This window comes from Onychomys torridus, chromosome 17 (genome assembly GCF_903995425.1).
Source record: "Onychomys torridus chromosome 17, mOncTor1.1, whole genome shotgun sequence".
NCBI lineage: Eukaryota > Metazoa > Chordata > Mammalia > Rodentia > Cricetidae > Onychomys > Onychomys torridus.
Genome location: NC_050459.1, coordinates 21,839,648 through 21,855,501, shown reverse-complemented (window position 1 = coordinate 21,855,501; position 15,854 = coordinate 21,839,648). Strand labels below are relative to the sequence as shown.

Below are 15,854 nucleotides of genomic sequence, written 5' to 3'. Positions count from 1 at the left end.
CCAAGGAATGCTCAATCATACTACAAGGACACTTGCTCAACTATGTTCATAGCAGCATTATTCATAATAACCAAAACCTGGAAATAATGCCCCTCAACTGAAGAATGGATAAAGAAAATGTAGTACATATACACAATGGAATACTACTCAGCAGAGAAAAACAATGACATCATGAGGTTTGCAGGCAAATGGATGGAACTAGAAAATATCATCCTGATTAAGGGAACCCAGACTCAGAAAGACAAACATGGTATGTACTCACTCATAGGTGGATACTAGATGTAAAGCAAAGGATAATCAGACTACAACCCACAGCTCCAGAGAAGCTAGGAAACAAGAAGGACCCTAAGAGGGACACATGGATCACCTTGGGAAGGGGGAAACAGAGGAGATCCCCATGAGTAAACTAGGGATGGGGGAGCAATAGAGGGGAGGGAATGGGGGATGAGAACATGAGGGAATGGGATGGCTGAGCTGGGAAAGGGAAAGAGTTGGAAAGCAATGAAAGAGATATATTGATAGAGGGAGACATCATGGGGATAGGGAGAAACCTGGTGCCAGGGAAGTTCCCAGGAATCCACAAGGATGACCCCAGCTTAGACTACTAGCAATAGTGGAGAGGGTGCCTGAACTGGCCTACCCTGGTGATAAGATTGGTGAATACCATAACTGTCACCATAGAGCTTTCATCCAGTAACTGATAAAGCAGATGCAGAGATCCACAGCCAAGCACCAGGCTGAACTCCAGGAGTCCAGTGGAAGAGAGGGAAGAGGGATTATATGAGCAAGGGGGTGTGGGGTCAAGATCATGATAGGGAAATCTACAAAGACAAGCTCGTAGGAACTCACAAACTTTAGACCAACAGCTGTGGAACCTGCAGGGACCGGACTAGGCCCTCTGCATATGGGAGAGAGTTGTGTATTTTGGTCTAATTGAGGGGTCCCTGACAGTGGGATCAGGATCTATCCCTGCTGCATGAGCAGGCTTTGCTGACTCCACATACCCTTACCCCTTTGGAGGAGGTGATGGGGGTGTGGGGGGAGGGATAAGAGAGGGACCTGTGTTTGGTATGTAAAATGGATAAAAAAATTTTAATTAAAAAAAAGAAAAAACAGCGTCCATGTCTGTGTAGCAGAGAACGACCACGAATTTCTAAGTCTTCTGCCTCCCTCTCTCCTGAGAACCAGAGTAACAAGCATGTGTCACTGTGCATGGTTTATGCAATACTAGGGACTGGACTTCATACATGCTAGACAAGCACTCTCTCACAAGCTGATACCAGGCTTGTGTTTCTATTTTATTGTTTGTTTTGAGACAAACTCTCTTCTATCCTAGTGACAGGTTATGCCACCATGCCCACTGACCCAACCCACGTTTTTAGTATATTGGAATTAGCATGCCTGGACTCCTGCTATGAAATGACACTGTGGTGGTACTGTGTTCCCCAAAATATTGTACACGCTAAGAAACTTATCTGGGGTCAGAGAACAGGACAGCCACAATATTAAACACAGAGGATAGGCAGTGGTAGCACACACCTTTAATCCTAGCATTCCAGAGGCAGAGATCTACCTGGATCTCTGTGTGTTCAAGGATACAGCCAAGCATGGTGACTCACGGCTTTAATCCCAGGGAGTGATGACAGAAAGCAGAAAGGTATATAAGGCATGAGGACCAGAAACTAGAACCTTTAGACTGGTTAAGCTTTCAGGCTTTCGAGTAACAGTTCAGCTGAGATCCATTTGGATGAGGACTCAAAGGCTTCGAGTCTGAGGAAACGGGATCAGCTGAGGAACTGGAGAGGTGAGGTAGCTGTGGCTTGTTCTGCTTCTCTGATCTTCCAGCATTCACCCCAATAACTGGCCTCAGGTTTGATTTCATTAATAAGACTCTTTCAGATTCATGCTACACAACACAATTGTGGTTATATATTGTGTACCTGGATAAACTTGCATGAAGGTTAGAGGACAGAACCAGCCACTAGATTAAACATAGAGACCAGAAAATGGTGGCACACACCTTTGATCCTATCACTGGGATGCTGAGGTCCATCTGGATCTCTGTGAGTTCAAAGTCACATTGGAAACAGAGCCAAGCAGTGGTGGCACACACCTTTAATCCCAGGAAGTGACATGGCTGGGTGGAGAAAGGTATACAAGGCACAGGAAACAGGAACTAAAGCAGTTCAGCTGGGATCCTTTCGTATGAGGACCCACAGGCTTTCAGTCTGAGGGAACAGGATGGCCTGAGGAATTGGCAAGATGAGGTTGGCTGTGGCTTGCTCTGCTTCTCTGATATTTCAGCTTTCACCCCAATATCTAGCTCCAGGTTTTTTCATGTAAGACCATCTAAGATTTGAACAACACATAGTTTTTTACTGTACCACAGTCACGACATCATTTTTGCCTGATTTTCTTTACCCTTTAATATTCACCCAGGTTCCAAATACACAGTGTGGTAAATACGAGGCTGTTTGAGCATTAACTAAAAATTATCTTTAAAAAGTTTCGGTTTAGAAAAGAATTCCCCTCCAGAGAAGACATGGTAGTACATACCAGCATGGGAGAGGAGGAGGCAGGAGAGTTGACAGTTATAGCCTACAACACAAAGCAATGTCTGGCCTTAAATGCAAAAGGGGGATGGGAAAGAGAACAAAGACAAAGCTTACCATCTGCCCTGTCACTGAGAAAGCAAGGCTTTGCTCCCCAAACTCTCATAAATATTTCAAAGGTTAAGATAATCAGTTAGGATAGTAAAGCCCTAACTAAGAGACCACGGTTAAAACGGTTAACAAACACAGAAGTATGTGCTCCAGACTTCTGAGAAAAGTAAGATGAGCTGGGGCTGGGGAGATGGCTCAGAGGTTAAGAGCACTGACTGCTCTTCCAGAGGTCCTGAGTTCAATTCCCAGCAACCACATGGTGGCTCACAACCATCTGTAATGAGATCTGGCGCCCCCTACTGGCCTGCAGGGATACATGCAAGCAGAACAATGTATACATATTAAATAAATAAATCTTTGGAAAAAAAAAAAAAAAAGATGGGTTTACTGGGTTGTCTGCTGTACTGCTCTCTTCCTTAGGGTTTCTACTGCTGTGAAAAGACACCCACCATGACCACAGCAACTCTTATAAAGGAAAATGTTTACTTGTGATGGCTTACAGTTCAGAGGTTTATTCCGTTTTCATGGAGGGACAAGACTGCATGCAGGCAGGCTTGGTGCTGGAGAAGGAGCTGAGAGTTCTATATCTTGATCTCCAGGCAACAGGAAGTGAACTGTACTAGGTGTAACTTGAGCACAGGAGATCTCAACACCCACCCCCACAGTGACACACTTCCTCCAAGAAGGCCACATCTACTTCAACAAGTTCACACCTCCTAATAGTGCCACTCCCTGTTAGCTTACAGGGGCCAATTACAATCAAATCACCACAACTGCCAAGAATAACACTCTGATAAATGTGGGTGACCCTCTCTTCAGATGCTCAACAGTTCTCAGCCTGTGTGTCACACCCTCTTTGGGGACCCAATGACCCTTTCACCGAGGTCTCCTAACACCATCTGCATATCAGATATTTACATCATAATTTGTAATAGTAGCAAAATTACAGTTATGAAGTATCAACGAAAATAATTTTATGGTTGGGGGGGTCACACAAAACATGAGGAACTTTATTAAAGGGTTGCAGTATTAGGAAGGTTGAGAACCGCTGCTTTAGGGCATGTAATGCTGTCCTCTCTTTAAATGTTTTTATTAACATATAATAATCATATATAACAATGGGATTCATTATATCATTTTCATATATGTGCATAATGTATTTTGCCAAATTCACCCCCTTTACCCTTTCTTGTCCTTCTTGCTTATACTAATATCCTTTCTCTTCTCAATTAGCCTCTCTACTTTCATATCCTGTGTGTGTGTGTGTGTGTGTGTGTGTGTGTGTGCATCAGTGAATTTCATTGGGATATTTATAGAAGCATGGGTGAGGGTTTGTTTACAAAAACATGGGTATCTGAGCAATAGACACATTAGTGAAGCAAAAGTCTTTCTCTTCTCCCACTTGCCATAACTGTGTATCAGTCTTCAGGAGAAACGAGGCTTCATAACCTACTTCCTGTCTGTAGTGGTTTGAAAGAAAATGGCCCCCAAATAGAGTGGCACACACCTGTTAGGAGGTGTGGCCTTGTTGAAGTAGGTGCAGCCTTGTTGGAGAAAGTGTGTCACTGTGAGGGCGGGCTTGGAGGTCTCTTCTGCTCAAGCTTCCCTCAAGTGTGACTTTCGGGCAACTTCCTGTTGCCTTCAACATGTAGGACTCTCAGATACCCCTCCAGCACCACCTCTGCCTGCATGCCACCATGCACCCCACCATGATAATAATGGACTGAACCTCTGAAACTATAAGCCACCACCTCAAATGTTTTCCTTTGTACGAGTTGCTGTGGTCATGGTGTCTCTTCACAGCAATAGAAACCCTAACTAAGACACCCTCCCATGACAAGGTATTGACAGGTCTATCCTAATTTGCTGTGATAAAGACCATGACCAAAAGCAGCTTAGGGAGGAAAAGGTCTTTTGGGCTCACACCTTCTGATGACTGTCCATCACTAAAGCTCAAACAGGGCAGAAACCTGAACGTGGGAACGGAGCAGAAATCATGGAGGAATGCTGCTCACTGGTTTACTGTTCATGCTGGCTAGACCTGTTTTCTCATACAACCCAGGACCACCTGCCTAGTAATGGCACTGCCCCAAGTCAGCTGGCCCTCCCACATCAATCATTAATCAGGAAAATGCCACCCAGACCTGCCTACAGGGCAATCTCATGATGGCATTTTCTCAGGCATTTCCCTCTTCCCAGAGGACGTATATCACGTTGACAAAAATCTAACCAGCACAACGTCCTGTCTAGTGCAGGGAATTACAGCTGTTGTGAGTTTAAGTGTGCCACAGCTCTGTCATGCCTGGGAGTCAGTCATCCCAACCTTCCCTGTCCCATCCTCCAGCTCTAACATTCTTTCCCTCATTTCTGTGATGTTTCCCCACTGAGCTGTGGAGTGAGTGCTACAGACATTCCATTTCTACCTGAGTATTCAACAGTCACTTTTTTTCTCCTCTTGGTGTATTTTATTCTGTGTGCATTGGTGTTTTGCTTGCATATATGTCTGTGTGAGGGTGTCCGATCTCCTGGAACTGGAGTTACAGACAGTTGTGAGCTACCATGTGAGGGCTGGAAATTGAACCCTTGTCCTCTGGAAGAGCAGCCGGTGCTCTTAACCACTGAGCCATCTCTCCAGCCCCAAGAGTCACTTATTCTCAACACATAGACCAGTTGTCTCTGCAGTCACGCTGGCTGCTGCAAAAGCAGCTTATCCAATGAAAGTTGATCCTTCTTCTTAAGCTTCTCCTTCGCCAAATGCCCATGCTTAAATGTATATAAAAACTGTTTCTTCATAAACTCAGATTTAGCTCCCTAAAAAAAATTTAGAATAGCCATGGAAGAAAATGTAAGGTGAAAAGGGCCGAGAAAAAAACACCCTGACTCTGACTGGCCCCCAGGGCCAGCGCTTGAAATCCCACCAATCCCAAGCCACCTTGGAAAGCTCTGCCCCACCCCCAGGAACCCTATATAAGCTCTGTACCCTGTTCAGTTTGCTGCTGCTTCTCACCCTGAGGCAACTGCCCTCTTGGATTCTTCCTTCCCAAAAAATCTCTCCAGTGGAGTTTGTTGTGCAGTGCTGCGGAGCAGAACCCAGCTGTAACAACTTTTGCCAGAGCCAGAGCGAAGCAGAACTGTAACACTTTCGCTGGGGAAACTTTCCCTTAGCAGAGCAGAGTTGTTACACTCCAGGGCAGGTGAGTAGAGCTGGAACACTTCTCCAGAGAAGAGCAAAATTGTAACAACGTTGCTGGGGAAACCATCCCCTCTGGCAACCCTCCTCCTTCACTGGAGCAGTGTTGTAAACTACTACACTTACAGTGACTTTGTGGTATTCCTTGGCTGCCAGGATACCTTTCCACCCAAGCTGCCACACTTACAGAAAACTGCTTTTAAATCTTGAGAATCTCTGAAGAATTATTTCAGGCCCTGAGTTCAATGCCCAGCACTGAAAAGAAAATTGGACTTTCTCCACTCACATCGGAGTGTGATTTGAGCTCTCACCCAATCCCTTGCAAAATGGAAATAGAAAGTAGTGATTGGCACTGTCGTGTGCCATGGGATGTTTGCTTCTGTTGGGGGAACCCTTGTTGGAATTCCTGGCCACTCCCCCAGCTACATGACCACACATACGCAGTTCAGTAGCCAAGTAAGGGGCCTTACATCCTATGTAATCCATGTGCTGTGTGATCACGCAAGCTATGGGCATGTGTGACCTAGCTCTGTAAGCCCATAAGTATATGTTCAGGGGAATCCATAAGAAGCGGGTCACAGACTCCTCCCCCTTCTTCTGCTCCCCCCTACCCCTCCCACCCCTCCGACCTCTCCAACCCCCCTAAACCCCCACCTTCTCTCTCTGCATGTGTCTTCCATAGGCCTGGTCATGCTCTCTTCTGTCCCTCCTTCTCCTAATAAAACTCTGATAGTGGGTTTTCTCACAGGGTAACAGCACCGCTTAATGAATGACATCGCACTGTTGGTTTTAACACAGAAGCACGCAATGTTATTCATTAAGATTGATGGCATACCAGCCTTGTCCTGCTTTCTAGAGACTGACTTGCTATTTCAGTTGGGTGGCTTGGGCCTACAGAAGGCAGTAAGTTAGGCAGGGCAAGTGCCTGGGAAAATCCTATGTCCTTTATCAGTCCTTCCTGCCTCCTAATCTCCCAGAGAACTCTCCTCCAGTGCCATGGAATGTTCCTGTGACCCCTGAACTTGCCACTACAGAGACTGGGAGTCCCAAGGTTCTGTTGCTCTGACAACCCATTACCCCCAGTGTCTGTATCAGAGCTGCCAAAGTTCTGGGAGAAAGAGACCTGAAGCAGGGTCGCAGTTGTTGAACATTTATATTCAACTATGAGTAGTCTTTCTGTGTTCAGGGACATACCCCCAGCCCAGAAGCTGGAAGGTAGCTTACTAAAGACCTACAAGCACGATGATTATCCTAGCAAGATGTTCCTGGCCTACAAAGGTAGGGGCCAATCGTTTCAGGGTTTCAGGGTTCCTACACATTTTGACTGGCTGTGAGTGGGCAGCGGCCCCAGGAGAGGAATGAAGACGGCCCATGCCCTTGCAGATGGAAAAGCTTTAGTTTATTAACAGAACTGCCCAGAGCCTAGGAGAGCAGCGAAGGTCCCAAGTCATCCCTGGGCCCTTTGCTGGGGACTTCTGGGAATTTGGGAGGAGCCAAGTCTTCTTCCATCACTCACTGTGTCTGTATCTGCCACTGCATACTCCCTCGCTCCTCCCAGTTCTCCTTGTTTATGACAAGCCCATGTTCAGGCTGGCCTTGAACTCACAACAAAACTGGAAATGACCTCAAGCAGACTCTCGTCCTGCCTCCATCTCCCAAGTACTGGAGGTATCACCACACGTTGCTTCTCTCTCATCCTTTTGGGTTTTTTGTTTTTGTGTGTTTGTTTGTTTTGTTTTAAGACTTTTTTTAACTGTAGGTATGTGTATAAGAGAGGGAAAATGTGTTTCTGTAAGCATGCAAGGTGGCCAGAAGCATTGCATCCCCCAGAGCTGGATTTACAGGTGGTGATGTAAGTGCTGAGAACTGAACTTGAGGTCTTTTCAAGGACAATAAGTGCTCTTAACCACTGAACTTCCTCCCTTCCCAATGCTCTCATTGTTGGATCAAGAAATTAAGCCTTCTAGGGGGATGTCTTTCTATGGATAGAGTATTTGCCTAGCATTCCTGAAGCCCTTCATTCAATCCCTAGCAAACAAACCAGGTATGGAACTCACCTGTAACCCCAGCACCTGAGTGGTGGAGGATCGGATGTTTAAGGTCATTCTCAGCTACAAAGCAAGTTCAAGGCCAGCCTGGGATACTTCACAAAAGGGGAAAGGACAAGGGAAGACAGGCAGACAGAAAGAGAGGGGCAGATACAGACAGAGAGCCCTTCTCATATGGAATCAGGCCTCCCCATCATGAAGGCCAGGACGACCTTTGTTTAATGTTTATTTTTTTAATTTTTATTCAATTTGTTTATTGAATGTCAAACTCATTTTGTATGTAAATTGTAACTTTTAAAATGCATAGGTTTCAGCTGCCTTTGTTCTATTCTGTTTTGTTTGTGGTTTTTGAGACCATGTCTTGCTATATAGCTCAGGCCGGCCTGAAGCTATGGACCAGGCTGGCCTGAAAATAATCCTCCTGCCTCCTCCTCTCCTTAATGCTGTGGTGACAAGCCTGGGCCATCAAGCCTGACTTAGCTGAGGTTCTTGTTATTGTTGTTGTTGGTGGTGGTGGTGGTGGCTGTGGTTGATATACTGTGTACCCTAATAAACTTATCTGGGGGTCAGAGAACAGAACAGCCACTACATTAAACATAGGTTTAGTCAGTGATAGCACACACCTTTAATCCTAACATTCCGGAAGCAAAGATCCATCTGGATCTCTGTGAGTTCAAAGGTACACTGGAAACAGCCAGGCATGGTGACACATGCCTTTAATCCCAGGAGGTGATGGCAGAAAGCAGAAAGGTATATTAAGGCGTGAGGATTAGGAACTAGAGCCTTTTTTAAGCTTTTAGCACCAGTTCAGCTGAGATCCATTCAGATGAGGATTCAGAGGCTTTCAATCTGTGGAAACAGGATCAGCTGAGGAATTGGCAAGGTGAGGTAGGATGTGGCTTGTTCTGTTTCTCTGATCTTTCAGCATTCACCCCAATACCTGACTCCGGGTTTGTTTTTATTAAGAAGACCTTTTAAGATCTGCATTACAGGTGGTGTTTCATCTTTAAACACAATCACTATTTTATGGAAAGAAAGAAGCAAGAAGGAAGAAAAATATAAGTGTTCATGGGTACTTTCCAAAGCCCTAAGACACACACAAGACTTGTGGGTTATGGGCCGCTGTCCCAGAGACCCCAAGGCCAGGCATAGAGAACTCCCCTTGATCTTTCTCCACAGTCTGCATGACCGAACAAGGCCGTCCCTGGATTTCTCTTGTGGTGCGCAGGACTCGCCTGCAGATTTCACAGGACCCCTCTCTGAACTATGAATACTTACCCCCGATGGGCATGAAATCATTCATCCAAGCTGCCTTGGAACTCCTCTTTGGAAAACACAGCCAAGCCATTGCAGAGAAAAGGGTGAGGCGCCAAGAGGAGATACATACAGGGCTGCATGACCATGCAGGGGCCTCCGCCTTGACAAAGGCAATTCCCAAGACTCTGAAAGTCTGTAGATTTTTGCACTGGGAAGCCGAGCTGGGATCTGAACTTAATCTTCCTCATTCAGTCACTCAGCTGCACCCACTCCCGCTGCTGGTTCGAAAACTATAATAAGTAGATCATTTCAATATAAAGGAAAAAGAGGGGTTGGGGATTTTGCTCAGTGGTAGAGCACTTGCCTAGCAGGCACAAGGCCCTGAGGTCTGGTTCTCAGTTGTCGGGGAGGGGGTAGAAGAGGGCTGGAATGCTGTAAGACCCTCAGTCCAACCCCAGAACCGAAAGTAAGACAGAAATCTGAGTCTGGGGTGTGCTGGTAAGGCCGCCGATCCTTTAAAATATTCCTTTCACGTGTTGCTTGCTGACAGGTAGGGGGTGTGCACACTGTTGGTGACAGTGGGGCCTTCCAGCTTGGGGCCCAGTTTCTCAGGACGTGGCGTAAGAATTTGAAAACCGTTTGTATTGCCTCATGTCAAAAGGGTGAGTGTCACCAATTCCTGTCCTGTGTGTAATCTCCACTCTTACCCTCACTTCCTGTCAGGAGGGAAAAAATGGTAGCTATGCCAAGCTATGCCCACACTTTCCTTGTTACTGTCCTACGGTCAATCAGTAATCCTTACCCCACCCTCTGGCATCTCTGCCTGTTTCTCCATTTCCCTGGACCCCAGCTGGTTGGGGTCTGTGTTCCCACAGAACAGTATGGACTCATCTTCCAGGACATGGGCTTTACAGTTTATGAATACTGCATCTGGAACCCCAAGGAGCTGTGCTCAGACGCCAGCTTGTTCTTCGATTTGATGGAGGTAGGGGGTCCCCACTCAGAATTGTCTCCCTCTACAAACCTGGTTTATGCCTATTCTTCCCCCTGACTCGTTGGCCTTGGCTTGGCTTGGATTTGCCAGGATTTTTAGTGAGAATAAACCTAAGAGATTATTTCTCCTCTAAATGCCTGGTGACACCGCCGCACTGTTAGAGGCGGTGCCTTGATGAGACAAGTGTCTTCCTACAGCATATCCCCGCTGACAGTATCCTTGTGATTGGGAACATTATTGACTGCAGGTTCACGCAAACTCAGTGGACAAATCTGATATCCATCATTAAGGTCAGCACAACTTCCTGCCATGGTCCACCCTCCCCGCCCCCCGCCCCACCCCTGTCACATCTGCTTCTCCCCAGCAACCTCGTTCTTTTGGATTCTTTTTTCTCTCACAGAGCAAGCATATATTCCCATTCTTTGACGTTCCCTGTCAAGGTCTGTCCACAGGTGACCTGGAAGAAGACACCAGACTCTTACAGTACTTCGTGTTCCTAGGGTCTGAGTTCTTCTGCAGCCAATCTCTGTCCAAGAGTTTTGGCATTTATGGTATGGTATGGGCAGAAGGGTAAGAGAAATGGGGAACAAAACTGTTGTCATATCCATCACACAAGTGATTTTCTTTTTTTTAGTGAGCTTACAAAATAATGAGCTTCTTATAATGTTCTCTGTCTGTCTGTCTTTCTCTTATACACACACACACACACACACACACACACACACACACACACACACACACTTTCTCATATTTTCTCCACTGCCCTACCTTATCCCTCCACCAAAGGATAGATGGTTTCGACATCACTTATCCCCCCCCCCCCCCCCCCCCCCAGAAGAAGGCTAGTACTCCAGAGAACCGCAGTGTGAGCAGAAAAGAGCACCCTTGAGCTAGAAATTGGGCTCTGTGACTAAACCCAGCTACCCAAGTTACCCATACCTGTTCTAGTTAAAATTTCAAACCTCTCAGGCTTCTGCCTCCTCAGCCGGAAGATGAGGAGGAAGTACTTGGCAAATCTTTCCAGCTCTCTCCTCCTTGCACACTCTTGCTTGTGGACACTCTTTCTGCAAAAAGGCTTGGACTTGTGGCGGTCAAATACTACCCTGGCTGGGCTGAGCTGGCGGCTCCACAGTTTAGCCGTGTCTCCTGCAAGGTTGGAGGGAGAGTTGTAGGTGGGATTCTGAACATAAGGGAGGAGACCGAGGGTGAAGCTGTCTTCTCAATGCTGCAGATGAAGGAGTGGGGATCCTAGTCGTAGCAGCCCTCAGCAACCAGGACCTGCTGTGCGTCCTCTCGCAGCTGATGAACAATGTCCAGGCTCTGTGGGGAAACCCTCCGGCCACAGGTGCCCGGATTATCACTTCCATCCTCTGTAACCCTGCTCTGCTTGTAGAATGGTAAGGGGTGGGAGGGACTGGGCAAGGGAGGGTGACTAGGGTTCCTACATTCCTACAGACTGCCTGGCTCACGGGATCCACCTGAGTGCTTCTTTTTCTCCTATGTGGCCTCTGCATTCATGCACACATCCATCAAGTTTTACTGAGGGCCTTCCGTGTGTCAAGGCTCTAGCTATGCCAAGGGCTGCCCTGCCTTGCAGGAGTGGACTGTGGCACCTTTATTTTAGAGATAAGCCAATGAGTTAGCTATCTGAACACTTCCAGACTGCACTGAGATGAAACCCCTTATTTTGTACATAAGCACACACACATAAGCAAACACACACACACACACACACACACACACACACACACACGAGAGAGAGAGAGAGAGAGAGAGAGAGAGAGAGAGAGAGAGAGAAGATGAGTTGCTAAATGACCTTATTAATAAAAACAAAACTTGCCGGGCGGTGGTGGCGCACGCCTGTAATCCCAGCACTTGGGAGGCAGAGGCAGGTGGATTTCTGTGAGTTCAAGGCCAGCCTGGTCTACAAAGCTAGTCCAAGACAGGCTCCAAAGCTACAGAGAAACCCTGTCTCGAAAAACCAAACCAAACAAAACAAAACAAAACTCAGAGCCAGATATTAGAGTCAAAACTGAGAGATCAGAGAAGCAGAAAGAAGTCAGCCACATTCTTACCCCTAGGAAATCCTCAGCCCAAAAGAGAGTTACTTCCTGTATACTCACACCTATGTACCTTTCTGTGCCCTGCCATCTTACTTCCTCTCTCCGCCCAGCTACATCACTTCCTCTTTCTGCCCAGCTCTATCACTTCCTGTCTTTCTGTACAGACCTCCAGACCTCTATGGTTAACTAGTGGTGGGATTAAAGGTGTGTGCTGCCACCACGCCTGGCTCTGATCCCGGTGTGGCCTTGAATTTACAGAGATCCAGATGGATCTCTGCCTCCTGAATACTAGGATTAAAGGTGTGTGCTACCACTGCCTGACCTCTATATTTAATATAGTGGCTGGCTTTTTCCTCTGATCCCCAGATAAGCTTTATTGGGGTGCACAAATAAAATATCACCACAGAGAGAGAGAGAGAGAGAGAGAGAGAGAGAGAGAGAGAGGAGAGAGAGAGAGAGAGAGAGAGAGAGAGAGAGAGAGAGAGAGAGATCTGGGCCTGACACATTGCTCCACAGGAAAAGGTACTCGCTGCCAAGGCTGATGACCTCAGGATCTGATGATTCCCAGGCCCCATGTGGTGGAAAGAAAGAACCTACTCCTACAAGATGTCCTCTGACCTACACACACACACACACACACACACACACACACACACACATACACACACATACACACACACACATACACACACACACACACACACACACACACACACACACACACACACTAAAACTAAGGTGGCAAAACCTGGGAGTCTACTTTGCATGCTTAAATTCGTTGGGGCCTGGGTCACTCAGCTTCCTGTTACTGCACTTGAGAACACTTGATAGGATTAACACCCTTCCCCCAGAAAAGAAAGGTTTGTGTTCACTCTCAGTTTTGGAAGTTCAATTGATAGTGTCCCTGGATCCTAGAGTGAAGCAACACGTGGTAGTAGAATTTGGGGTAACAAATGTTCACCTTCTGATGTCCAGAAAGCAAACAGAGGTAATGAAGGAGCAGGAGTCCTAATGGCCCCCCACCCCAATGACCTAACTTCTTCCCACAACCAATAGTAACACAGCCTTCAACACATGGGCCTTGAGGAGACATTTAAGACCCAAACTACAGCAGAATCAAATCCCCTTCCCACCAAGGGTGCCACGGAGCCCAGGTTCCATCCATGTGCTTCCTGACATGGGTCAGGGCGTGGAAAAAATAGGAAGAGGGGAAGATACACTGGGAAGCGAGGAGACCCCTCAGTCCCGTTTCTTCTGTCTTGCCTTGGCAGGAAGCAGAGTCTAAAAAGCGTTGTGGAGAACGTCATGCTGATCAAGGAGAAGGTGAAGGAGAAGCTCCGGCTCCTGGGGACCCCTGGGTCCTGGAATCACATCACCGAACAGAGTGGGACCCACGGCTATCTGGGACTCAACTGTAAGTTCCAGAGCAGGACAACTCTCCTCTTCCTGACCCCAGACCTGTGTTTTAACACTGAGCAGCACTGACTGGATGATCAGTTGGCAGCTCTGCTCTGGGCTTTCCTCACATCCTTGGAAAAGTGAGGCTGCTTCAGAGAGCTTTCTAGACCCCCACTGATACTGACACTTTTTTTTTTTTTTTTTTTTTGGTATATGGATAGTACTTGGTTCATTCATTAGAAAAACAAAAACCAAAACCCAATGGGTCTTACATACAAAACAAGATGCTTTTTGTTTTCAAGGGTTAAAAAGCACTCTTTAAAAATTTAAAGTGGGAACACGGATGACACAAAGCTGTTTCTCCCAGAAACACATGAACAAATATAATATGCACATGGAATTTATTATACACAGATCAAGATTGTTCAGGGGCAAGACAGGACCACAGAGCCCTGTGCATGTCACAGCTCCAACATGGCAGACACCGAGGATGGTGGGAGTATGTGTCTGCATCTGGGCACAGAAGTGAATTGGTGCATAAAACAGAAAACTCACTTCCATGTTAGAATACCAACAGAATTCAGCCACAAAGTAGAGCCACAGCAACCCAGTATACTGAGCTGCATGACTCAGGGGTGACAGGGAGATAATCACAACACAGATGTAATCCTCACATCTGGGGTCCAATGCTGACACTTCTTATCCTCTAATTCTGCCTGGGTTTGAAAGGGATTATGAGCCCTGTGACTGTCCCAGACCAGCAGGTGGAGTTCTTGATCAAGAAGAAGCACATCTATATCCCTAAGAACAGCCGGATCAACTTCACTTGCATCAATTCCAGGAACATAGACTACATCACGCAGAGCATCCACGAGGCCGTGGTGCTCACAGAGGGCTCAGAGGGGTAGTCTTCCCAAAGCTGCCCCTGATTGGAATGAAAGCTTCATGTCATCTTTGAAAGAAAATACTGAGTTAATTATTCATTACTACGCTCACCCTTTCATTTATTTATGAAGCAATGTGCTGGCCTGGGGTGGGGGAGGAGCTCCAGTGCAGCACATGCCAAGCATAGGTGGAGCCCTGGATTCCATCCCCGGGAGATGGGTGTGTGTGTGTGTGTGTGTGTGTGTGTGTGTGTGTGTGTGTGTGTGTGTAAGAACAATTATCCTCATAGGACATGGTTCAGTTCATAGCCATGTGGTTGGTACCAAAGTGAACAGAAGTCAGTAGATATTGAGAGGTATGCTGTGTGTGTGCGTACACATGTGTATGCATATATGTACGTAGTTTCAAGTGAGTGCAGTTGTATACATTCATCTGGTGTCTCTTCCAGAAACACAAGCCAAGTTGTGCTCAAGTCGTTCCCTAAGATGTCAATCATATTTGAGAAATCAAAAGGCTAATCCAAAATTCATGTGTAAACATTTAAAATTACTTTACCAGAATTCATTTTGAAAGAGATCAAAGATGAAAGGCTGTTGGCAGACTTTTCTTTGGGCCTCCAGCTCACAAAAAGCAACTGGGAGACTTTTTGTTAATTATAAAAGCTTGGCCAATAGCTTAGGCTTATTACTAACTAGCTCTTACTATGTGTTTTCACATGACTCGTAGCTTTGTGCCTCTCATCAGCATAGCATGTTCATCTTGCTTCCCTACAAATCTCCTGGCATCTCTGCCTTCCTTCTTCCCAGTGTCCTCTGTGCCTGAAAATGCTGCCAAGCTATTGGCCACTCTTTATTAAACCAATGAGAGCAACACACTCACAATGGACAAATATTCTAGAACAAATGTCTGTCTCAGTCACCATTCTATTGCTGTGAACAGACACCATGACCAAGGCAGCTTATAAAAGACAGCATTGAACTGGGAGTGTGTTTACTGTTTCAGAGGGCTAGTCCATGACCATCATGGCAGGGAGCATGTCTGCAGGCAGGTGTGGCACTGGAGCAGTAACTGAGAGTTCATATCTTGATCTACAAGCAGGAAGGAAAAAGAGAGAGAGAGATGGGGCCTGGCATCGACTTTTGAAACCTCAAAGTCCACCCCCAGTGACACATCTCTTCCAAAGGCCACACCCCCTAATCCTTCCTAAACAGTTCCACCAACTGGGACCCAAACATTCAAATATATTAGCTTATGGGGGGGGCAATTCTCATTCAAACCACAATAGCTGATGCTACCTAATTTCTAGCGTGATACAATATAGTAATCAAGGTCTTGTGACCTAAAAAGCAAGTAGAT

The 15,854-nt window shown here is 46.4% G+C and overlaps 1 protein-coding gene across 1 annotated transcript; it reads left to right on the top strand.

Annotated features, from left to right (window-relative positions):
- The first annotated feature begins 7,016 nt into the window (after positions 1 to 7,016).
- Positions 7,017 to 14,521, top strand: Got1l1 (glutamic-oxaloacetic transaminase 1 like 1). Its single transcript, XM_036166918.1, has 9 exons — positions 7,017 to 7,131; positions 9,081 to 9,262; positions 9,709 to 9,820; positions 10,034 to 10,143; positions 10,350 to 10,442; positions 10,553 to 10,703; positions 11,384 to 11,549; positions 13,487 to 13,629; positions 14,370 to 14,521. The coding sequence occupies exons 1-9, from the start codon at positions 7,017 to 7,019 to the stop codon at positions 14,519 to 14,521; spliced, it is 1,224 nt and encodes a 407-aa protein (XP_036022811.1).
- The last annotated feature ends 1,333 nt before the right edge of the window (positions 14,522 to 15,854 follow it).

Excerpts from the sequence above, each read along its gene's own strand:
- Got1l1 (XM_036166918.1), top strand. The coding sequence starts at position 7,017 with ATGAGTAGTCTTTCTGTGTTCAGGGACATACCCCCAGCCCAGAAGCTG. Across the intron at positions 9,263-9,708 it reads AAGCCATTGCAGAGAAAAGG|GTAGGGGGTGTGCACACTGT; the intron begins GTGAGGCGCCAA and ends GCTTGCTGACAG. Across the intron at positions 10,144-10,349 it reads TGTTCTTCGATTTGATGGAG|CATATCCCCGCTGACAGTAT; the intron begins GTAGGGGGTCCC and ends GTCTTCCTACAG.